This window comes from Rhincodon typus, chromosome 7 (genome assembly GCF_021869965.1).
Source record: "Rhincodon typus isolate 14 chromosome 7, sRhiTyp1.1, whole genome shotgun sequence".
NCBI classification, from domain to species: Eukaryota; Metazoa; Chordata; class Chondrichthyes; order Orectolobiformes; family Rhincodontidae; genus Rhincodon; species Rhincodon typus.
In genome coordinates, this window is record NC_063338.1 from 92,722,609 (window position 1) to 92,747,090 (window position 24,482).

The window sequence follows — 24,482 nt, forward strand, 5'->3', positions numbered from 1 at the left end:
GTCACTAGCTGTGATGGTGATGGTCAGTGGGAGATTGGATGGTCACTGCCTGCGATAGTGATGGTCAGTGGGAGATTGGATGGTCACTAGCTGAAATGATGATGGTCAGTGGGAATTAGAGGGAGGACAAAATGTGATGACAAATTCCTCCACGATTATTCCCAACCAGAGATGGCACACCTAAAGGACAAGGAGACCTTGGAATGGGATGGATAAGGATTGCACTGTGCAAAGGAGGTGGAGCAGAGGAATTGGGAGAGGCAGGACAAATTGGATTTTGGATTAGTCATCAACACCACCCTCCCCCACCACAGTCCAACCCCAAACTGTCCTTCAGGAGTGCTTCACTGTCTCCACTCCCCGTGTTGGGATCTTGAAAAGGAAGAAACATCTTGAAGTTTTTCAAAACACATGCCCAAGCCTTTGGGAGTTGATGGAATGGCTGAGGGATGAAATTTAGTTCTAGAAACACAGTAAATAGGGGCAGGAGTATGCCATTTGTCCCTTTCAACCACTGCACCATTCAACATGATCCTGGTTGATCATCCAACTCAGGTCCCTGTTTCCACCTTCTCCCCATACCCTTTGATCCCTTTAGCCCTAAGAACTCTATCTACTTCCTTCCTGAAAACATTCAATGCTTTGGCCTCAACCATTTCCTGTGGCAAAGAATTCCACAGACTCACCACTCTCTGAGTAAAAACATTTCTCTCCATCTCAGTCCTAATGGCCTATCCCATACCCTTAGACTGTAACCCCTGGTTCTAAAATTGCTCTGACAAATTCTCTTTCCCTGCTCACAGTAGCTCCACACCAACACTCCCTTCCACCTACCCTTCGAACCCACTGCATTTCATTCCTCAGGGAATGACCTTGATTAATCAAGCATTCAATATATTTTTTCTGTTATTCATTCTAAGGATGTGGGTATCACTACATTTATTATCCATCCCTAATAATCAGAACTGTATGCAATATTCCAAATGAGGTCTAACTAAAGTGCATGACTTCCCAATTTTTATATTCCATGACCCGAACAACAAAGGCAAGCATGCCATACACCTTCTTGACCACCTTACCCACCTGCGTAGCCACTTTCAGGGAACTGGGGACCTGTACACCTAGATCCTTCTGTTTGTTGATGCTTGGAAGTCGTAGAGTCATACAGCACAGAAACTGACCCTTCAGTCCAAACCAGTACGTGCAGTCCCATAATCCCAAACTAAACTAGTCCCACCTGCTTGTGCTTGGCCCATATCCCTCCAAACCATTCCTACTTGTATCCATAGCTAAATGTCTTTTAAAACGCTGTAACTGTACCTGCATCCACCACTTCCTCTGGAAGCTCATTCCAGACATGAACCACTCTCTGTGTAAAAAATTTACCACTCATGTCCTTGTTAAACCTTTCTCCTCTCACATTAAAACTGTGACCCCTGGTCTTGAACTCCCCACACCCTAGGGAAAAGACATTTGCCATTCACCTTACCAATGCACTCATGATTTTATAAACCTCTATGAGGTCACCTCTCAGCCTCCTATGCTCCAGGGAAAAATGTCCCACCCTCTCCTTATAATTCAAGCCCTCCATTCCTGGCAATATCCTGGTAAATCTTTTCTGAACCTTCTCCAGCATTTACTGCACATAATGGGCTGTTTGACCTGGGTTGGCATCACTGCCTGTTCTTGGACCTACCACTGGCACAGAGTTGTGATCCGAATCCATTCCCTCACTGCCCTGCCACCCGCACCCCATCTTCTCCTGACCATGCCACCTTTCCTACCACCTTTCGGATGTGTTGTATAAGAGCAGTGAATTGAGAGAATGTGAGAGTGTATGGCATAGATGCATGTAACAGTCAGCTGAGGGACTGGGTGAGAGAGGAGGGAACAGCAGGTTCGACTGGCCAGGCTGGCGTGAAGGAGAGCTGGAGGAAGATCGCGTGGAGTATAATCACCACATGGGCACAGTGCGGGCCGAATGGTCCATGTCTGTGCTGAAGCCTCAGTGTAAGGACCGTGTGGGGAAGCCAATCTTCCCACAGATTGCTCAGTAACTGGAATAAGGAAGTGGAGGGAGCAATCCTGGAGTCACGCATGAGCTGGTTGGATGCTGCAATAGGGACACCCTTTGAATGATGCATCGAAAGGATACCCACCTCATGGAAAGGTTACCCACCTCATCGAAAGGTTACCCACCTTACAGCTTTTCTCCTTCCCTTTTCTTCCAGTCTACAAAGAATTAGGAGCAGGAGTGGACCATTCGGCCCATCGAGCCTGCTCCACCATTCCATACGATGGTCTGACTGTCCCACGCTCCCAGCTCTGACCTCCTATTGAGAATCTACGCAACTCTGCCTTAAAAATATTTAAAGCACTCTTGATTCACCACTGTTCAAGAGAATTCCAAAGACTCAGCCTCTGTGAGAAAAAATTCTCCTGATCTCTGTCTTAAAAGGGCAACACTTCATTTTTAAATTGTGACCCCTAGTTGTAGAATCTCCCATAAGAGGTAACACCCTCTCCATATAAATCCTGTCAAGATCCCTTAGGATCTTAAAGGTTTCAATCAAGTTGCCTCATATTCTTCTAAACTCCAGTGAGTACAAGCCACAGTACTCCCCATGTGGCTTCACCAGTTTCCTGTATAACCAAAGCATAACCTCTCTACTTCTATCACAAATAAAGAAGGATATCCTGTTAGCTTTCTAAATTATTTGCTGTAACTGCATACCTATCTCATATGGATTCTGAACTATGACACCCAGATCCCCCTGCATCTTAGGGCTTTGCAATCCCCTGTCCTTCTCTAGGTTTAAACTTTGAGAATGAGTCCAGTCTTGTCACTGATCAATTATTAGTTTTAATTAATTAAATAGAACAAACAAAGTACAATGGGCAGATTAAGATAAAAGTCACAGGAGATTCCAGAATAACATTGCCGGATAAAAATATCTTTGTTCTTGAAAATCTTTTAAATTAAAACTTTACAGACTGATAGTAGTTCTATGTATAATATAATAAAATTCATATCAACAGTCAACTTTTACAATTCTATATTACAATTCACAGGTACAAAAATAAATCTTATGAGTAACGCACAAGGGCTGGTGTGTAAATTCACACACTAGATTCAACTATTGCAATCGAGGGAAATATATACTCTCTAAGATCAAATAAAATCAATAAGTCTTTGGAGAGGAATAGATTAGCTTTAGCATGAAAGAGGCATAGATCTGTAAATAGAGAATTATATATAGATTTAATTTTTGTAAGGTGCCTGAGGCAAGCACTGCTGTGTCCTGCATTCAGTTACGCATTTCATCATGCGTTTAATCTCGCCTTCAAACCTGCATTTGGTCACATGCTTAGTCTCGCGTTTAGTCATACACCTAGGTCTACGTTCAGCCACACATTCAGTCCTGTGTTCAGTCACATGATCAGTCCCATATTTGCCATGTGTTTAGTCACATGTTTAGTTCTGTATTTGGTTATATGTTGAATCCTGCATTTAAGTCTTGCATTCAGTCTCACATTCAGTCCCACGTTCAGGTACATGCTCAGTCCAACATGTCAATCTTTCCACTGAGGTTGGCAAAAGCAAATGGAGGCATCTCGCAGGGTGGAATGAGAACAGATGGGAGGTCGTATCCTCACCTTAACACCATCAAAATGCTACTTTATGTAGTTGGCTCAGAATGGCACTACCGGTGAGGTGTACAGGGCAGAATCGCATATTGTCAATAATTATCAAGAACACTAAATGATGAAATTACCATTTGGCCGCACCTTCTTCTGTCACTGAACTTGCCCAGTGACAGATCTGATCTGCTCCTCCACCCTCAGTGTCTCAGAGGAAGATACCTGGGCCCTTTCTGATGTCTCCTTGTCACTGTTTCCCATTTTGTTTCCTGTTGATTGGAGGCAGCCAAGTGTGGGGCAGCTTTTCTACCTGGGACATCGTGAACCTACTCACAATCTACTGTTTTCCCCATCAGTGATGCCACAGATGGAGAAATCCGACACAAAATAGCTGCTTTTCAAGCAAGTTTGTCCTGAAACTTAACATAAGAAATAAGACCATAAGATAGAGGAGCAGAATTAGACCATTTGGCCCATCGAGTCTGCTCCACCATTCGATCATGGCTGATATGTTTCTCAACCCCATTCTCCTTGCCTTCTCCCTGTAACCCTTTACCCCATTATTACTCAAGAACCTATCTATCTCTGTCTTAAATACACTCAATGACTTGGCCTCCACAGCCCTCTGCAGCAATGAGTTCCACAGATTCGCCAACCTCTGGCTGAAGAAATTCCTCCTCATCTCAGTTCTTAAAGGGTCGTCCCTTCACCCTGTGGGCTGTGCCCTCAGGTACTAGGGGTTAGAGTTGGCCATTCACCCCCTCGGAACCTGCTCCCCACCACTCAACAAGATTGCAGTCAATCGTCTACTTCAACTTCCCATCATAGCTCCACATCCTGTCTCTGACTTGAACGTGATGCTCAACAACTTAACATCCATTATTCTCTGGTGTGGAGGAGTTTTAAAATCCACGGTCCTTTGAGGGAGCACACTTTTCCACATCTCTGTGCTTTTTGGCTGAGCCCCTATATTTGGACATTACTTGCGGGTGAGGATAGATACTACTTTACATTTGAGGTGTTTGCTATCTCTGCAGATACGTATGGTCAATTTGTGGGCAGCTGAGAGCCAATTTGAACAGCACAGTGGAAGGCTCAGATCACTTTTATTTCAGCAATGCCAATTTGGCAGTCAAAAAATGCCAGCCAACCCTGCAGCCCAATGGTATCAATGTGGACTTCACAATCTTCAAAATCTCCCCTCCCCCAACCGCATCCCAAAACCAGCCCAGCTGGTCCCCGCCTCCCTAACCTGTCCTTCCTCCTACCTATCCCCTCCTCTCACCTCAAGCCCCACCCCCATCTCCTACCTACTAGCCTCATCCCGCCCCCTTGACCTGTCCGTCCTCCCTGGACTGACCTATCCCCTCCCTAACTCCTCACCTACACTCACCTTTACTGGCTCCATCCCCGCCTCTTTGACCTGTCTCTCTCCTCTCCACCTATCTTCTCCTCTATCCATCTTCTATCCGCCTCCCCCTCTCTCTCTACTTATTTCAGAACCCCCTTCCCCTCCCCCATTTCTGAAGAAGGGTCTAGGCCCGAAACGTCAGCTTTCCTGCTCCTCTGATGCTGCTTGGCCTGCTGTGTTCATCCAGCTCTACACCTTGTTATCTCAGCCAACTCTGATGGTGCTGTACTCCCTCAGTAAGGCACTGAATTGTCAGCCTTGACAATGTCCTGGAGTGGGGATTAAATTTACAATTACTGGCTCAGGTACAGTGTTGGAAATCGCTGTAATTTAACAGATAGGTCCAATCTGAGAAGTATGTTGTGGCCATTTGTACCTGATTGGGACTGTCACATGGCCTGGTGCACAGAATAAACATGCAGCATTTAAATATTTATCAGAACTAATAAATATTCCACTGAGTACAAGATAGCCAGAAGGCCATTTGTAAAACGTGGATGCTGGAAGCCTAGAAAAATAAGATTTTGAAAACACACAAGTCCAGCAGCTCATCTGCAGAGAGAGTGAGAGACAGAGGGAGAGAGAGAGAGAAAAGCCAAGTTAACATTTCAGGTTGATGTCTTTTTGACCTGAGATATTAATACTGCTTTCCCCTCCAATGCTACCAGGCCAGCTGAGTGTTTCCAGCACTTTTTGCTTTGACTTTGAAGGTCGCTGTTTTCTGTTGAAAATTGGTGAGCAACAACATCGGTCACTCAGAGTGGACCCTGCTTTGGGATCATAGAATCCCTTTAGTGTGGAAGCAGGCCATTCAGCCCATCAAATCACACTGACTGTCCGAACAGCATCCCACTCAGACACACTCCCATACCCTATCTCTGTAACCCTACATTTCCCTTGGCTAACCCACTTAGCCTGCACATCCCTGGACACCATGGGTTATTTCCCATGGCCAATCCACCTAACCTCCCCACCTTTGGAATGTGGGAGGAAATCAGAGCACCTGGAGGAAACCCACACAAACACGGGGAGAATGTGCAAACTCCACACAGACAGTCGTCTGAGGGTGAAATTGAACCCGGGTTCCCAGCGACTGAACCACTGTACCACTCCACTGTGGCATTTTTTTTAAAAAAAACTACCATTTTCTTCTGAAGCCCTTGGTTTTGTTGCAAAAAATTGGGTTGAGGTATGGACCACAGAGACAGGAAGTCATGTAATAGAACAGCAGGAAGTCTCGTGAGAAATATTTTCTACCAGAGAGTGGTAAGCCTGTGTAATTGTCTGCCAAAGAAAGCGGTTGAGGCCAAAACATTGAATGCTTTTAAGAAGGAGTTAGATATAGTGCTTAGGACTAAAGGAATCGATGGGTGTGGTGAAAAATAGGGAGCAGTATTGAGTTAGATGATCAGCCATGATCATATTGAATGGCAGAGCAGACTTGTAGGGCCAAATGGCCTACTCCTAGATTCTATGTTGGTAAAGTCTCTGGGAATATATCCAACCAGAGTTGGCAACTCTAGATTTTGTCACAGAGAGTCGTAAGCTAAGCACTAGGTTTCTATCTGTCATGTTTAGTTCAATGTCTGATGATGTGGAGACACTGATAAGGAAAATTTTAATTAGTTTGTTTCAGCAGCAAAATAAACATTAGGACTCAAGCCATGAACCCCTCTCCACTTAGATTTGATAATATGGTTAAAGCCTCTCCCTGCAACAACAGTAATTTTCTGATATACATACATCTCTAATATTAATTACATCTGCACATACATTTCTATCCATTATAAGTTCCCAGATCCACAACTACTAAGCAAAACCACCTGTAGCACCACCAGTGGCCAGGGGATGCAACTGCAGTGTGACATGTTTGCGTAGGCAATTCTCATTCTGAATGGGGATATAGCGGTTTGCAACAGGAATATGGTTAAAAAAAGACGATACATGTGTATGGGCAGGATGCACGGCTTTGAAACAGAGTCTGAGGTTATGCCTGCACATTTTGCACAGTGATCTCTGGCTGCTTCATATGCTGCACAGTCGAAGACGATACTGAGATTTTGAATCCTCTGGCTACAAAGCAAAGGAGAGTCCAGTGTAATTCAGTCAGAGGTGAGACAAGCAAGATTGGGGGTTTGTGCCCACTGAGGCAAATTCCAACGTTGAACCGCTGTGTGACCTGATCTAAATGACAGTCGGTGGGGGGGGTGATGGTGGCTCCACGTTCGGCTCCACGGAGGTTAAGGGACATCTCGGAAACCCTTGTCCTTCATGATGGTTTAGATCATTGGGGCCATTGAAGCAGAGGGCTCCCCAACCTTTCACCCGCATGATTCACCCCTAGGCACCCATCACCGTTGAGGGGCAGTGGGGGATAGGGGGGGCACGGCCAGTGTTAAGCCTGCACCCTCCCGAGTTACTCTCCATAAAGACTCCTTACCCCACCCGCCCCTCAGCCCTGTGCCACGCCCCAAGGGTGAAAGTACTCAGCGCTGAGGAAGAGCCTGCCAAGTCGGTAGAGGAGCCGGGAATACCAGTGCATGCCCTCCTGCCAGGATGTGCCTCCACCGAAGATGGAGGTCAACTGGTAGCAGAGGCGAAGGGGAGCAAAGGCCAGATGTGCCAGTCTGTGCCCATCAATGGCTGCGAAGCAGGATGCCAAAATGCCATTCACCACCAGGGTGCCGTGCTGGGTCAAAGGGGCATAGGCGCCCTCGAGTTCGCGCATCGAGATGCCGATCACCATCGCCGGCCGATGGCCCGAATGGCCCACCACGTACAAGTACTGGCCAACCTGCACATTGCTGGCGAAGGTGGGTCTGAACTTGCCCAGGTCCAACGTGAAGTTATCGGCCACATACACCAAGTGTGCCGGGGTCAGGAGCAAACTGTGAGGTGGATCCTGGGTCTCGAGCAGCTGAAATATCTTCATCGCCCGGGGGTCCCGGTCCAGGAAGGTCACAAAGCTGCTGAAAATAACATTCCCTCCGTGATCCACTGTCTGCACACGGTCTCCAGGCTGGAGATCGGACACCCTCTTCCGCCTGCCATCTTCCACCAGGACACTGGCGTTTCCAGGGAAGCAGCCGCCAGTCTTTGCTGCCATGGAATGATCTGGAAAGAGACACGTCAGAGCCCGTTAGTCAATAAATACATGCTGTTCCTCTGTTTTAGCCTCGTAACCATGAGACAATATAGAACACATTTGTAGAAAAGGATGGCAACAACAAGTTGGGAAAGTCAAAAGTCACAGGCTGCAAGAAAAGAACTGGAATGGCTTAATAAATGATATATCCTAGAAAGTAGGAGCAGGAGTAGGTCATTCAGCCCTTCGAGCCTGCTCCACCATTCAATATGATCTTAGCTGATCATCCAACTCAGTTCCCTGTTTTCACTTTCTCCCCATACACTTTGGTCCCTTTAGCTCTAAGAACTATATCTAACTCCTTCTTGAAAACATTCAATGTTTGGTCTTAACCAATTTCTGTGGCAGAAAATTCCACAGGCTCACCACTCTCTGGGTGAAGAAATTTCTTCTCATCTCATTCCTAAATGGTCTGCCCCGTATCCTTAGTCTGTGACCCCTGGTTCTGGACTTCCTCATCATCAGGAACATCCTTCTGAATTTACCCTGTCTAGTCCTGTTAAAATTTCATAGATTTCTATGAGATCAACCTCCATTGTTCTAAACCCCAGTGAATATAGTCCAAATCGATCCAATCTCTTCATATGTCAGTCCTGCCATCCCAGGAATCAGTCATAGAGTCATTGAGTCGTAGAGTCATATAGCTCGAAAACAGACTCTTTGGTCCAACCAGTCCATGCCAAACATAATCCCAAACTAAACTAGTCCCACCTGCTTGCTCCTGGCTCATATCCCTCCAAGCCTTTCCTATTCATGCACTTAATCAAATGTCTTTTAAACATTATAATTGTACCCACATCCACCACTTCCTCCGGAAGTTCATTCCACTCGTGAACCACCCTCTGTGTAAAAAATTTGCCCCGCATGTCTTCTTTAAATCTCTCTCCTGTCACCTTAAAAATGTGCCCCCAGTCTTAAAATCCCCCATCCTAGGGAAAGACAATTACCATTAACTCTATCTATAACACTCATTATTTTATAAACTTCTATCAGGTTACCTCTCAACTTCCTATGCCCCAATGACAAAAGTCCCAGCCTATCCAGCCTTTTCTTATAACTCAACCTTCCACACCTGGCAATGTCCATGTAAATCTCTTCTGAAATTTCTCCAGCTTGATAATATCCTTCCTATAACTGGACACGGTATTCCAGAAGAGGCCTCGGCAATGTCCGTTACAATCTCAACCTGACTTCCCAACTCCCAAACTCAAAGGACTGAGTAATGAAGGAAAATGCCTTTTTAACCACCCTGTCTATATGTGATGCAAACTTCAAAGAATTATGTACCTAGGTCCCTCTGTTCTGCAACACTACCAAGGGGAGGCAATGGCCCGGTGGTATTATTGCTGAACTGTTAACCCAGAGACCCAGATAATGTTCTGGGGACCCGGAATCAAATCCCGCCATGGCAGATGGAGGAATTTGAATTCAATAAATATCTGGAATTAAGAGTCTAATGATGACCATGAATCCGGTGTCAATTGTCAGGATAAACCCACCTGGTTCACTAATGTCCTTAAGGGAAGGAAGCTGCTATCCTTAGGTGGTCTGGTATACATGTGACTCCAGACCCACAGCAATGTGGTTGACTGTGAACTGCCCTCTTGGCAATTAGGGATGGGCAACAAATGCTGCCTAGCCAGCGACATCCTCATACCATTAATGAATAAAGGACAAAAAACTACCAAAGGGCTTACCATTAATTGTATTAACCCTACCCTTGTTTGTTGTACCAAAATGCAATACCTCGCATTTATCCAGATTGAACTCCATCTGCCATTTTTCAGCCCATTGACCCATTTGATCAAGATCCCTCTGTAATCTTAGAAAACCTTCTTCATTGTCTACAATGCCACCAATTTTGGTGTCATCCACAAACTTACGAACCATGCCTTCTATATTCTCATCCAAATCATTTTATATAAATGGTGAACAAAAGAGGACCCAGAACCAATCCCTGTGGAACACTGTTGGTCACAGGCCTCCAGTCCGAAAAGTAACCCTACACCACCTACTCTCTGTCTCCTGCTGTTAAGCTAATTATGTCTCTAATCAGCAAGCTCACCTTGAATCCATTGTGACCTAATTTTAGTAATTTGTCTACCATGCGGAACCTTGTCAAAGGCTTTACTAAAATCCAAATAAACAACATTTATTGCTCTGTCATCATCAATCTTTTTGGTAACTTTCTCAAAAATCTCAAACAAGATTGTGAGACATGTTTCCTCACACAAGCCCATGCTGACTATCCCTAATCAATTTTTGCCTCTCCAAATGTCCATAAATCCTATCTTTTATTGTCACCTCCAACAATTTACCCACAACCAAAGTCAGACTCACAGGTCTATAGTTCCCTGGCCTCTCCTTACAACCTTTCTTAAACAAGGGCACAACGTTCGCTACCCTCCAGTCATCAGGCACCTCACCTGTAGTTATAGATGATGCAAATATTTCTGCAAGAAGTTTCATAATTTCCTCCTTTATTTCCCACAATGTTCTGGGAATCATAAGATCAGGTTTCGGAGATTTATCTACCTTTATATTCTCTAAGACCCCCCAAACTTCCTCTTCTGTAATGAGAACTATTTTTAAAACATCAAAATTTATTTCTCTGCATCTTCTAGTCTATTTCTTTCTCCACAGTAAAAACTGATGCAAAATATTCATTTAATATCTCTCCATCTCCTGGGGTTCAACACAAAGTCATCCTCCTTGTTCTTTAAGAGGCCCAGAACTCTCTCTAGTTACCCTCTTCCTCTTAATGTATTTGTAGAATCTCTTTAGATTATCCATAACCTTATCTGTCAATGCTATCTCATATCCCATCTTTGCCTTCCTGATTTCTCTCTTAAGAATGCCCCTACACTCCTTGTATTGATTAAGAGATTCGATTGAACAAAGTTGTCTATATCTAAAATATGTCACTCTTTTATTCCTGACTAGAACCTCAAGTTCTTTATTCATCCATTCCTCCTTAATCTTACCATCCTTACCTTTCACTCTAACAGGAGCGTAATGCATCTGAACTCTTGTCATCACACTCTTGAACGCCTCTCACTTGTCAGTCACGTTTTTACCTGCGAACAGTCTACTCCAATTAACTTTTGAAAGTTCTTGTCTCGTTCTATGAAAATTTGCCTCACTCCAATTAAAAAGTACAACTTTTATGGAAGGCTTATCCTTTCCCATAACCGTTTTGGAACTAATAGAATTATGATTGCTAGACCCAAAGTGTTCACCCATGTTCGCTTCAGTCACTGCCCTGCCTCATTGCCCAAAAGAAGGTCTAGTCTGGCCAACCATTATTGCATTCTGTCCATAAACAGAACATCCTTCCTCAGGTGCGGGGACAAGAACTGCACACTACACTCCAGGTGTGGTCTCACCAAGGCCCTGTACAATTGCAGGGAGACATCTCTGCTCCTGTACTTGAATCCTCTCGCTATGAAGGCCACCATACCATTAACCTTCTTGACCTCCTGCTGCAGCTATATGTTTACTGTCAGTGACTGGTGTACAAGGACACTCAGGGCTCACTGCACTTCCCCCTTTCCCAATCTATCGCCATTCAGATAATAACCAACTTCCAGATTTTACCACCAAAGTGGATAACTTCACATTTATCCACCCCATACTTCATCTGTCATGCATTTGCCCATTCACTCCTCTTGATAAAAGGACTAGATACAGAGGCAAAGAGAAAGAAAGTGAGAGAACACAAGGAAGAAACTGCATGAGAGGGGTCAAAAAGAATGCAAGAGGGAAACAGATGAATAAGATCTGCATTGTGGAATCCTACACCAAGGAAGGAGGCCATTCTATCCATCAGCCAAGTCATCATAATCTTACTAGACCATAGGGCTACTCTCTCATTAGACAAAAACAACTGGTGGTGCCTTAGCGTGAGGTCACCACACCTCAGGAAAGGGGAAAGGTTGAGAAGGAGAATCCTTTGTGATAACCACAGCCAGTGTGGGAAATGGACCCACGCTGTCAATATCACACTGTTTCGCAAACCAACCAGCCTGCCAACTGAACTAAACCGACCTCCATTCCATTCATCAAATTAGCGCTAGCTCTTAGAAGGAAAGACATTGTTATTACCAATCCTGTGCCTTTTGCCCCATAGCCCTGCAAAACTTTAAATTATCAATTACCTAACCAGTTCGCACTGAAAGTTATTACTGAATTTGCTGCCACAAGATGTTGGAACGGCTCATTCATAAGAACATAAAAACTAGGAACAGGAGTAGGCCATTCAGCCCCACAAGCCTGCTCCAATATTTAATATGATCATGGCTGATCTCAACTCGGCCTCAAATTCACTTTCCTGCCCACTCCCCATCACCCTTCAACCCATTACTGATTGAAAATCTGTCTATTGCCTCCTTAAATCTACTCATTGTCCCAGCATCCACTGCAATCTGGGGCAGTGAATTCCACAGATTTACGATCCCTTGAGAGAAGTAATTCCAAACACAAAGACTCATTGCGTGATTAACGCTTTCTGCAGCTTCACTCATTCTATATCCAATTCTTTTAAATCTCAGTCCATTAGTTCTCTAGTCTTCTGTCAGCTTTTCCCTTTCTATTCTGTCAAAACCCTGCATGATTTTTGAAGACCTCCGTTAAATCTCCCCTCGACCTTCTCTGCTGTAAGAAGAATAATCAGTGTCTCTAATCTCTCGACATTAACGAAAGTTCCTCCTTCCTGGAATTATACTGTCAAGCCTGCTCCTCACCCTGACCAATGCCTCAACCTGCTTCCGAAAATGTGGTGCCCAGAATTGGATGCCATACTCCAGCTGAGTCCAAACCACTGATTACAAAAGGTTTAGCTTCTGTATGCTATGATCCAAATATATAAGGCCAAGAATCACATGTATCATTTTAACCCACGTTGCAACTTCTCTAGCTATCTTCAAAGATTTGTAATAGATAGAAAAGAGTGAAAGGTTGAGACTGATTGCAGATGAGGGAAGAGTTAATGAGAACATAGAACATAGAACATTACAGCGCAGTACAGGCCCTTCGGCCCTCGATGTTGCGCCGACCTGTGAAACCAATCTGAACCCCATATAACCTAAACTATTCCATTATCATCCATATGTTTATCCAATGACCATTTAAATGCCCTTAAAGTGGGCGAGTCTACTATTTTTGCAGGCAGGGCATTCCACGCCCTTACTACTGTCTGAGTAAAGAACCTACCTCTGACATCTGTCCTATATCTATCACCTCTCAATTTAAAGCTATGTCCCCTCGTGCTAGCCATCACCACTGTCCACCCTATCTAATCCTCTGATCATCTTGTATGTCTCTATCAAGTCACCTCTTAACCTTCTTCTCTCTAATGAAAACAGCCTCAAGACCCTCAGCCTTTGCTCATAAGACCTTCCCTCCATACCAGGCAACATCCTGGTAAATCTCCTCTGCACCCTTTCCAATGCTTCCACATCCTTTCTATAATGCGGTGACCAGAACTGTACGCAATACTCCAAGTGCGGCCGCACCAGAGTTTTGTACAGCTGCAACATGACCTCGTGGCTCCGAAACTCAATCCCTCTACCAATAAAACCTAACATACTGTATGCCTTCTTAACAACGCTATCAACCTGGGTGGCAACTTTCAGTGATCTATGCACATCGACACCGAGATCTTTCTGCTCATCCACACTACCAAGAATCTTACCATTAGCCCAGTACTCTGTATTCCTGTTACTCCTTCCAAAGTGAATCACCTCACACTTTTCCACATTAAACTCCATTTGCCACCTCTCAGCCCAGCTCTGCAGCTTATCTATGTCCCTCTGTAACCTGCAACATCCTTCTGCACTATCCACAACTCCACCAGCTTTGGTGTCATCCGCAAATTTACTAACCCATCCTTCTATGCCCTCATCCAGGTCATTTATAAAAATGACAAACAGCAGTGGCCCCAAAACAGATCCTTGAGGTACACCACTAGTAACTGAACTCCAGGATGAACATTTCCCATCAACCAACACCCTCTGTCTTCTTACTGCTAGCCAATTTCTGATCCAAACTGCTAAATCACCCTCAATCCCATGCCCCTGTATTTTCTGCAATAGCCTACCATGGGGAACCTTATCAAACGCTTTACTGAAATCCAAATATACCACATCAACCGCTTTACCCTCATCCACCTGTTTGGTCACCTTCTCGAAAAACTCAATAACGTTTGTGAGGCACGACCTACCCTTCACAAAACCGTGTTGACTATCCCTAATCAAATTATTCCTTTCTAGATGATTATAAATCCTATCTCTTATAATCCTTTCCAACACTTTACCCACAACCGAAGTAAGGCTCACTGGTCTATAATGACCAGGGTTGTCTCTACTCCCCTTCTTGAACAAGGGGACAACATTTGCTAGTCTCCAGTCTTCTGGCACTATTCCTGAAGACAATGACGACATAAAGATCAAAGCCAAAGGCTCCTCAATCTCCTCTCTAGCTTCCCAGAGAATCCTAGGATAAATCCCATCCGGCCCAGGGGACTTATCTATTTTCACACCTTCCAGAATTGCTAACACCTCCTCCTTATGAACCTCAATCCCGTCTAGTCTAATAGACTGTATCTCAGTATTCTCCTCGACTACATTGTCTTTTTCCTGTGTGAATACTGACGAAAAATATTCATTTAGCACCTCTCCTATCTCTTCGGACTCCACGCACAACTTCCCACTACTGTCCTTGACTGGCCCCAATCTTACTCTAGTCATTCTTTTATTCCTGACATACCTATAGAAAGCTTTAGGGTTTTCCTTGATCCTACCTGCTAAAGACTTCTCATGTCCCCTCCTGGCTCTTCTTAGCTCTCTCTTTAGGTCCTTCCTGGCTAACTTGTAACTCTCAAGCACCCTAACTGAGCCTTCACGCCTCATCTCTACAAAAGCCTCCTTCTTCCTCTTGACAAGAGATTCAACTTCTTTAGTAAACCATGGTTCCCTCGCTCGACCACTGCCTGACAGGTACATACTTCTCAAGGACACGCAGTAGCTGTTCCTTGAACAAGCTCCACATTTCAATTGTGCCCAGCCCCTGCAGTTTCCTTCTCCATCCTATGCATCCTAAATCTTGCCTCATCGTCTCATAATTGCCTTTCCCCCAGCTATAACTCTTGCCCTGCGTTATATACCGATCCCTTTCCATCGCTAAAGTAAACGTAACTGAATTGTGGTCACTATCACCAAAATGCTCACCTACCTCCAAATCTAACACCTGGCCTGGTTCATTACCCAGTACCAAATCCAATGTGGCCTCGCCTCTTGTTGGCCTATCTACATACTGTGTCAGGAAACCCTCCTGCACACATTGGACAAAAACTGACCCATCTGAAGTACTCAAACTATAGCGTTTCCAGTCAATATTTGGAAAATTAAAGTCCCCCATAACAACTACCCTGTTACTTTCGCTCCTGTCCAGAATCATCTTTGCAATCTTTTCCTCTACATCTCTGGAACTTTTCGGAGGCCTATAGAAAACTCCCAACAGGGTGACCTCTCCTTTCCTGGTTCTAACCTCAGCCCATACTACCTCAGTAGACGAGTCGTCATCAAACGTCCTTTCTGCCACCGTAATACTGTCCTTGACTAACAATGCCACACCTCCCCCTCTTTTACCACCTTCCCTGATCTTACTGAAACATCTAAACCCCGGAAACTGCAACAACCATTCCTGTCCCTGCTCTATCCATGTCTCCGAAATGGCCACAACATCAAAGTCTCAGGTACCAACCCATGCTGCAAGTTCACCCACCTTATTCCGGATGCTCCTGGCATTGAAGTAGACACACTTCAAACCACCTTCCTGCCTGCCGGTACACTCCTGCGACCTTGAAACCTTATTTATGACCTCACTACTCTCAACCTCCTGTACACTGGAGCTACAATTCAGGTTCCCATCCCCCTGTTGAATTAGTTTAAACCCTCCCGAAGAGCATTAGCAAATTTCGCCCCCAGGATATTGTTACCCCTCTGGTTCAGGTGTAGACCATCCCGTTTGTAGAGGTCCCACCTACCCCAGAATGAGCCCCAATTATCCAGGTATCTGAATCCCTCCCTCCTGCACCATCCCTGTAGCCACGTGTTCAACTGTTCTCTCTCCCTATTCCTCGCCTCGCTAGCACGTGGCACGGGTAACAAACCAGAGATAACAACTCTGTTTGTTCTAGCTCTAAGCTTCCACCCTAGCTCCTTGAATTTCTGCCTTACGTCCCCATCCCTTTTCCTACTTATGTCGTTGGTGCCTATGTGGACCACGACTTGGGGCTGCTCCCCCTCCCCCTTAAGGATCCCGAAAACACGATCCAAGACATCACGGACCCTGGCACCAGGGAGGCAACACACCAACCGCAAGTCTCTCTCGTTCCCACAGAATCTCCTATCTGTCTCCCTAACTATGGAGTCCCCAATGACTAATGCTCTCCTCCTCTCCCCCCTTCCCTTCTGAGCAACAGGGACAGACTCTGTGCCAGAGACCTGTACCCCATGGCTTACCCCTGGTAAGTCGTCCCCCCCAACAGTATCCGAAACGGTATACTTGTTTTTGAGGGGAATGGCCACAGGGGATCCCTGCACTGTCTGCCTGTTCCCTTTCCGTCCCCTGACTGTAACCCATCTACTTTTTTCATGTACCTGAGGTGTGACTACTTCCCCGTAACTCCTCTCAATTACCCTCTCAGCCTCCCGAATGATCCGAAGTTCACCCAGCTCCAGCTCCAGTTCCCTAATACGGTTTCCGAGGAGCTGGAGTTGGGTGCACTTCCCGCAGATGAAGTCAGTGGGGACACTAGTGGTGACCCTTACCTCCCACATTCTACAGGAGGAGCATACAGCTGCCCTAACATCCATTCCCACTGTTCTGAATTCCCAAACAGACAAATAAAAAAAAACTAGTAGCCTTACCAAATCAGCGCTCAGAACCTTTTTTTTTGGTTAGAGGAGGAGGATGGGTGGGAGACACTACCGAGATAGAGACAACAGCCCAGAAGGTAAGAAACACTTCGTGGTTGCCTCTCTCTTTTTTTAATATCTCAGTTAATAACTCCCCATCACTGCCTCTCCTACTTTCCACCCCTTATCCTTGTATCTCCCTCTTCTCTCTCTCATTTCTTGCTGTTTATCTCTCTCCCTCTTCAAAATCTACATCTTTGTTTCTGTTGTTTGCAGTCTCTTTTCCTTTAGCTCACTATCTCTAACTTTCCCTCCTTATCTACATCTGTCTTTTATTCTCTCATTCTCTGCCACTTTTCCTTCGACTCTTTCTACTCCCTATTTCTCTCATTGCCTCTCTTTCTCTCTACTTTCTATTTCCTTCTCTCCCCTCTTTTTCCTCTTCTCCCTCTCTATCTCTTCCTCCTCTCTACTTCTCTCATGGTCTCTCTCACTGTCTCTCTCCTCTATTTCCATCTTACTCCTCTCTCTCATTCATTCATTTCCCTCTCCATTTCTCTCACTGTCTCTCCTATTTCTTTTCCTCGCTGTACCTCTTTCCCTCTCTTCCCCTCACTATCTGTGTCCCTCTTTCCCTCACTATTTCTCGCCCTCTCTTCCCCTCAATGCCTGTCTCACATGTCTCCTGCCATTTCTCGATCATTTTATTTATTACTTTTGAAAGGAAAAATAAGTAAATAAATATTTGCTCAGTGAATAATTCTCAGATATTCTGTTTGTTCAAGTTAAGAGCAAACAGCGAAACCATGACGACAGGCAACCGTAGGGCCACTCCCAAACACAGCCCCGGCACATTCTGCACAGAAAGCAGCAGATCTGCAGCAACCTCCAGCAACAAGAAATGCAGGCCATTACCACCTCAATCCGATACACCCTTCATCCTGAGAATTGAAACTCCTGCAGTTGCATAATAGAGCTGGAGACTATATGTACACCACGAGGAATAGTGGACATTGTGGATAGGAACAACTCAATGTATACAATAAATTTCAGACCCTGTGTATGTTAATGAGAATAGCAGACCCTGTACATGTAATAGAGAGTAGCAGCTTCTGTATATAGGAAATTGAGTGGCACCAGAAATAGAAGACATTGTGTAATGATAGGGACTAGTGCCTCTGTCTCTATGGTATAGAGAATTTTTTTTTTCGTTATTCAGTCACAGGATGCGGACGTCGCTGGCCAGGCAGCGTTTATTGCCCATCCCTAATTGCCCAAAGAACAGCTCAGAGTCAACAACATTGCTCTGGGTCTGGAGTCACATGTAGGCCAGACCAGGTAAGGATGGCAGTTTCCTTCCCTAAAGGACATTAGTGAACCAGATGGGTTGTTCCAACAATCGACAATAGATTCATGGTCATCATTAGATTCTTAATTCCAGCTATTTATTGAATAACGGTTCCTGTGTATATTATAAAGTCCTCTAGTTGAGGAGAGAACAATACCCTGATGTATTAGAGAGAATAACAGTGCCTGTGTATGTTGTCAGGAATAGTGTCCTATTCTGTGTTATAAGGAATAGCAGCAGCTGTGTCTATTATAGGCTCTAGTACCACACTGTGTCTTATAGGGAATAGTGCCCTGATGTACTTTATAGAGAACATCAGTGTGATATAGAGAATAAAGGCCCTGTAAATATTATAGGGAACAGTACCCCACTGCATGTTACAGGCAAAAGCAGTCCCTGTGTATGTTATAGGAATAGTGCCCCAGTCTATATTACAAGGAATTGCAGCCTGCTTGCATATTACAGAGAACAGCTGCCTCTGTGTACATTTCGAGAATAACAGCCCCTGGATACATTATGGAAAATAAAGTCTCAGTGTATATTACAGGGAATAGCAGCCCCTACGTATGTTATAATGAATAGAAGCCCTGTGCATATTTTAGAGAATAGCAGCCCTATGTATGTTATAGGGAACCATAGACCCTGTGTACATTATACGTTACAGTGTCTCTGTGTATATTATAGACAAGTGCAGCCTCTCTGTATATTATAAGTTATAGTGTCTCTCTGTATATTTTAGCGATGAGCAGCCCCTGTGTATATTATAGGTTATAATGTCTCTGTGTATATTATAGAGAAGTACAGCCCCTCTGTATATTTTAGGTTATAGTGTCTCTGTGTATATTATAGAGAAGAGCAGCCCCTGTGTACATTATAGGTTATAATGTCTCTGTATATATTATAGAGAAGAGCAGTCCCTCTGTATATTATAGGTTATAATGTCTCTGTGTATATTATAGAGAAAAGCAGCCCCTGTGTACATTATAGAGAATAGCAGCTCTGTGTAGGATTAACTGATAATGACTCAGTATAAATGTGTCCCAGTTAATGATCAATTATTTTAAGCTGATACTCGGAACCAAAAGCTCACTCCTTAAATCAATAAACATAATCTTCCTATGCTGCTGTTTTTAATTCATATATGGCTTCCAGCTGAAACTTCCTCCAGATCCACTCATTCTCAACCTTAGTACCTCGAGACCTCGGGTTCTGAATGGATATGGGGGAAAGGTTGAGTTTTTTCCTCCCTCCTACTCTCAGGGTCTGGCTGTTCAGCCAGGCTTGACGACATTTTCTAAGACTTCCCTCTGTGTCGTTGGTGGGTCTGGTGAATTAAACCTATTGAAATGAATCAGCCCAGGAATGTGTAATATTGAGGATCATGACAATGACTGAAATTGTACATGAGGCCTTGGTGACTTAAATCCGGAAAATACGATGGATTGAGCTTGCTTCTACCTGTCAGCCCATCAGAGATGCTTATCTGAGGCACTGGATGAAACATTTCACATTTGTCAAAACTCTGCCTCCATAACAGCATTGTTGGTGTCCCTACGCCAAATGGACAGCGGCTGTTCAAAACGATAGATCCCCACCAACTTCTCAAGGGGCAAATAGGGACGTGGAATGAATGTTGGCCCAGCAATGCCCACATGCCACGGCTTAATAAAAAACACCCAGAATGACCAACACAGAAACTACTCAAAGGATCCATGCTGCTATTCATGCTTGAGGTGAGCCTCCTTGCAAACTGCTTTTTCAAGACCCCAACACTGGAAGGGTCTGAAGAAGGGTCACTGGACTTGAAACTTTTATTTGAAGATGTTTCCAGACTGTTGAGTTTCTCCAGCAATTTCTGTTTTTCTTTGTTTCATATCTCCTCTTCTTTGTTCTATATTATCTCATCAATCGATTCTTCTGTTCCATTTTTTGCCCCCTCATATCTTTATCTAGTTTGTCTCTTTTCCTTTCTCCACTGCTGCCTGTTATAGTATGGCGTCCAGGATTTTTCAGTCCCCCAAATGTGGTTTCCCCTGGCATGCTGTCCCTTGGGGGATAGCAGCTGATAAGCATTGGCCTTCCCCAGTTAGGAGGGAAGCAGCGCATTTATATTTCCTCTTTTTGCAATCCTAGGACATCCCTGAATTACTTGACAGAATACTTACAGCGTGGAAACAGGCCATTTGGCCCATTGAGTCCACACCAGCCCTCTGAAGGACTCCACCTACTCTATGTCTGTAATCACGGGGTCATTTAGCATGGCCAATCCACCTACCCTGCACATCTTTGGACTGTGGGAGGAAACTGGAGTACAAGGAGGAAACCCAGGCACATACAGGGAGAATGTGCAAACTCCACACAGGCAATTGCCTAAGGGTGGAATCGAACCTGGGTCCCTGGTGTTGTGAGGGGGTGCTAACCACTGAGCCACTGTGCAACCCTCCTCTTCTTTGAAGTCTGGTCTGTGTATACAGCAGCAGCCAATTTCCACACAGCAAGTTCATGAGAATTAGCAGGTAATCAGTTTATTATCATGCTGTCTGAAGGATAAATATTCCCTCAGGTCATAGAATAACAGCACTACTCCGTTTCCAATATCTCCATTTCTTCCTGCCTGAGATTACAGCGTCTCTGGATCTAATGGATGATACCTCTGTCAGTGCAGTGTTGCCTCAGTACTGCATTAGAAGTAACAGGCTAAACCTTTGCTCAGGTAATTGAGGTGGGACCTTTACTGTCTGACCCAAGAGACAAGGGTGCCATCAACTGAACCATGCTTAAATTTTTTCATGTAGGAGTTACTTGGAATACGATGGAATAAAGTTAGTTGGAGCTCTAATATCTCACAGATACTCTGATCCATCCTCCCCTCCACTTTCCTCTGATCCTATTTCTCCCTTTATCCACCTCTTATCATGTTTTCGCTATACCCTCTGATGCTAAACAGTCTGTGCCAGACAAAGAACTTTGTTCTATCCTCTGACATTGCAACTCAAATGAATTTCGAGTAAGAAATTTTTCTTCTGTCACCTGTCACCTTCACTTCCGAGACCATTTCTTTGGAGATGGCTCCTTTCCCCATGCCACACAGATCCTTTTGCCCATCTCCAATATTGCCCCTCCACCTGGACTCCTCCCTCTGGCCTCTTACCTGTTTTTAACTGCGAACTGTTGACGCAATTCCCGTTGGTTTAATTTCTCTGTTCTCCTCACTCACTCTAATCTGTCTCCCTCTGAACCTGCTCCATTCTGTTCTTTCAGGTCTAACCTGGATTGACATTTTATCAATCTGCCAGTATGAGGGGGCCAGCTTGCTAAAGTTGACCTTGCAGGATCTGTACATCAACTTTCAGATGCGTCCTCCTATCTCCCCCTGGATCATGACCTCACCACTCAACACTCTAGGACCATCACTGACTGCATGTCCAGGGCTTCCCATCTCATAGTCTCCCATGCCTGCCCAGCCCACATTTACATCCTTCCCAAAATCCACAAGTAGGACTGCCCTGATAGACCCATCATTTCAATCTGTTCCTGCTCCATCAAACTTACTTCTTCCTACCTTCTTTCTTTGAGATTCTCCCTCAATTCAGAAAAATGTGGGGAAATCTCATAGGAACATATAAAATCCTGATGGGACTGGACAGGCTAGATGCAGGAAGAATGTTCCCGATGTTGGGAAATCCAGAATAAGGGGGTCACAGTCTAAGAATAAGGGGGAAGCCATTCAGAACTGAGATGAGGAAGAATTTCTTCACTGAGAGAGTTGTGAACATTTGGAATTCCCTCCCACGGGAAGCTGTTGGGGGCAGTTCATTAGATATATTCAAGAGGGAGCTGGAGGTATCCCTTGCAGCTAAAGGGATCAAGAGGGATGGGGAGAAAGTGGGAATGGGATACTGAGATTGCATGAACAGCCATGATCATATTGAATGGTGATGCAGGCTCGAAGGGCTGAATGGCCTACTCCTGCACCTATTTTGTATGTTTCTATGTTTCTATCTTGACTTTCTATGTCCCCTGTTTGTTCAGTCTCTTCTGACTTACATTTATGACTCTTCTGATGCTTTATGTCAATTCTATAGTTTCCCATTTTTCTTGCTTTAGCTGCCTCCTCTTCCCAATAGATGTGCAATCCCTCTACACCTCCATTCCCCAGCAGCATGGTCTGAAGGCTCTTTCATTCTTCGTCAAAAGGTGCCCCATACCCCACGATCCTCCTCCACCTGGCTGAGCTAGTCCTCACTTGGAACAATTTCTCCTTTAACAAAATCAGAAATATCTGGAAAAACTCAGCTGGTCTGGTGGCATCTGTCAAGAGAAAGCAGAGTTAACGTTTTGAGTCCAATGACCCTTCTTCAGAGCAGTCTGCATGACAATTCTGAATTTGTTTCTGATTTCCAGCATCCACAGTTCTTTGCTTTTATTATTTCTCCTTTAACCTGTCTCATTGTCTCCAAGTAAAAGGTGTGCCTGAAGAGTTCTGAACAAGAGTCATATTGGACTCAAAACATTAACTGTGTTTCTCTCCCCACAGGTCTGTGGGGAGACCTGCTGAATTTCTCCAGCACTTCCTGTTTTACCTTAGCCATGATCTGTCTGAATGCTTGAAGCAGATTTGAAGGGCTGAATTGTCTATTCCTGTTCCTTTTTTTTATTCATTCATAACATGTGGGCATTGCTGGCTAGGTCAGTATTTGTTGCCCATCCTAGAGGACAGTTAAGAGTCACATGTAGGCCAGACCAGGTAAGGAGGCAGTTTCCTTCTCTAAAGGACATCGATGAATCAGATGGGTTTTTCCCAACAATCGACAACAGGTTCACAGTCATCATTAGACTCTTAATTCCAGATTTTTATTGAATTCAAATTCCACATTCTGCTGTGGCAGGATTTGAACCTACGTCCCCAGAACATTACTGGGGTCTCTGGATTAACAGTCTAGCAATAAGACCATTAGCCCATTGCCTCATCTCCTAGGCCAGGCTATTTGAGATATTGTAACTGAGCGAAATTATCGGCTGTGATATTTAAAATCCCAGTGCAATAAATATTGAAGTTGCTGTCAAAGCCTTTACCTGATTTGACGGAACAGTGGATATGAGCCTTGGATTCATAATAGACCCAGTCAAATCCTGCTTCCACGGCCAGGCGAGCCAGCATCCCATACTTGGAGCGATCCCGATCTGAGGTGGTGATATCCACAGCTCGACCCTCATAATGCAAAGATTCTACCGAGTGGTGACCGTCTTCATCCCAGCCTTCTGTCACTCTCAGCCTCACCCCTGGCCATTGGTTCATGACGGAGATTGCCAGAGCATTCAGCTTGTCTTTACACCGCTGCAAAGGGCAAAGGCAAGAGCTATTAATGCACAGTTCAATAGTTTACGTCTCCCTCCCACCATCTTCCCACTTCTGCCAGGCTCAGTATGGGCAGGCTGCTCAGTAGTGGGCACATAGCCATTTTAGGGAAACCCACACACACATATCAGAGACACGATGGACAGGTCCCAGTGACATGGTCAGTAGCAGGTGGCAAACGCAAAGTGACCCCATCACACAAAGATCGAAGTTCGCTATATTAAACACCTGGTTTGTTATTCTCCACAACAAAAATAGGACCAATGACTCACTAAAACATACACAGAGACTGCTTTTCTCTGTAGTATCCATAGGGGGATACGAATCTCTAAAATATACCAGGGGCTGCCAATCTCTATAATATGTACAGGGTCTGCTATTTTCTTTCATGTACACAGGGGCTGCTATTCTATAAAATATACACAGGGACATAGAACATAGAACATAGAACATAGAACATTACAGCGCAGTACAGGCCCTTCGGCCCTCGATGTTGCGCCGACCTGTGAAACCAATCTGAACCCCATATAACCTAAACTATTCCATTATCATCCATATGTTTATCCAATGACCATTTAAATGCCCTTAAAGTGGGCAAGTCTACTATTTTTGCAGGCAGGGCATTCCACGCCCTTACTACTCTCTGAGTAAAGAACCTG

General features: G+C 44.6%; 1 protein-coding gene across 1 annotated transcript in view; it reads right to left on the reverse strand.

The window, feature by feature from the left end:
- Nucleotides 1-7,505: 7,505 nt before the first annotated feature.
- The window catches only part of LOC109915863 (Indian hedgehog signaling molecule), a 73,938-nt gene continuing 56,961 nt past the window's right edge, over nucleotides 7,506-24,482 (reverse strand). The window contains exons 2-3 of the mRNA XM_020515536.2: nucleotides 23,541-23,802; nucleotides 7,506-8,167 (exon numbers count right to left, since the gene is read on the reverse strand). Coding sequence (XP_020371125.1) covers nucleotides 7,506-8,167; nucleotides 23,541-23,802 — 924 coding nt within the window. The remainder of the gene's footprint in view (nucleotides 8,168-23,540; nucleotides 23,803-24,482) is intronic.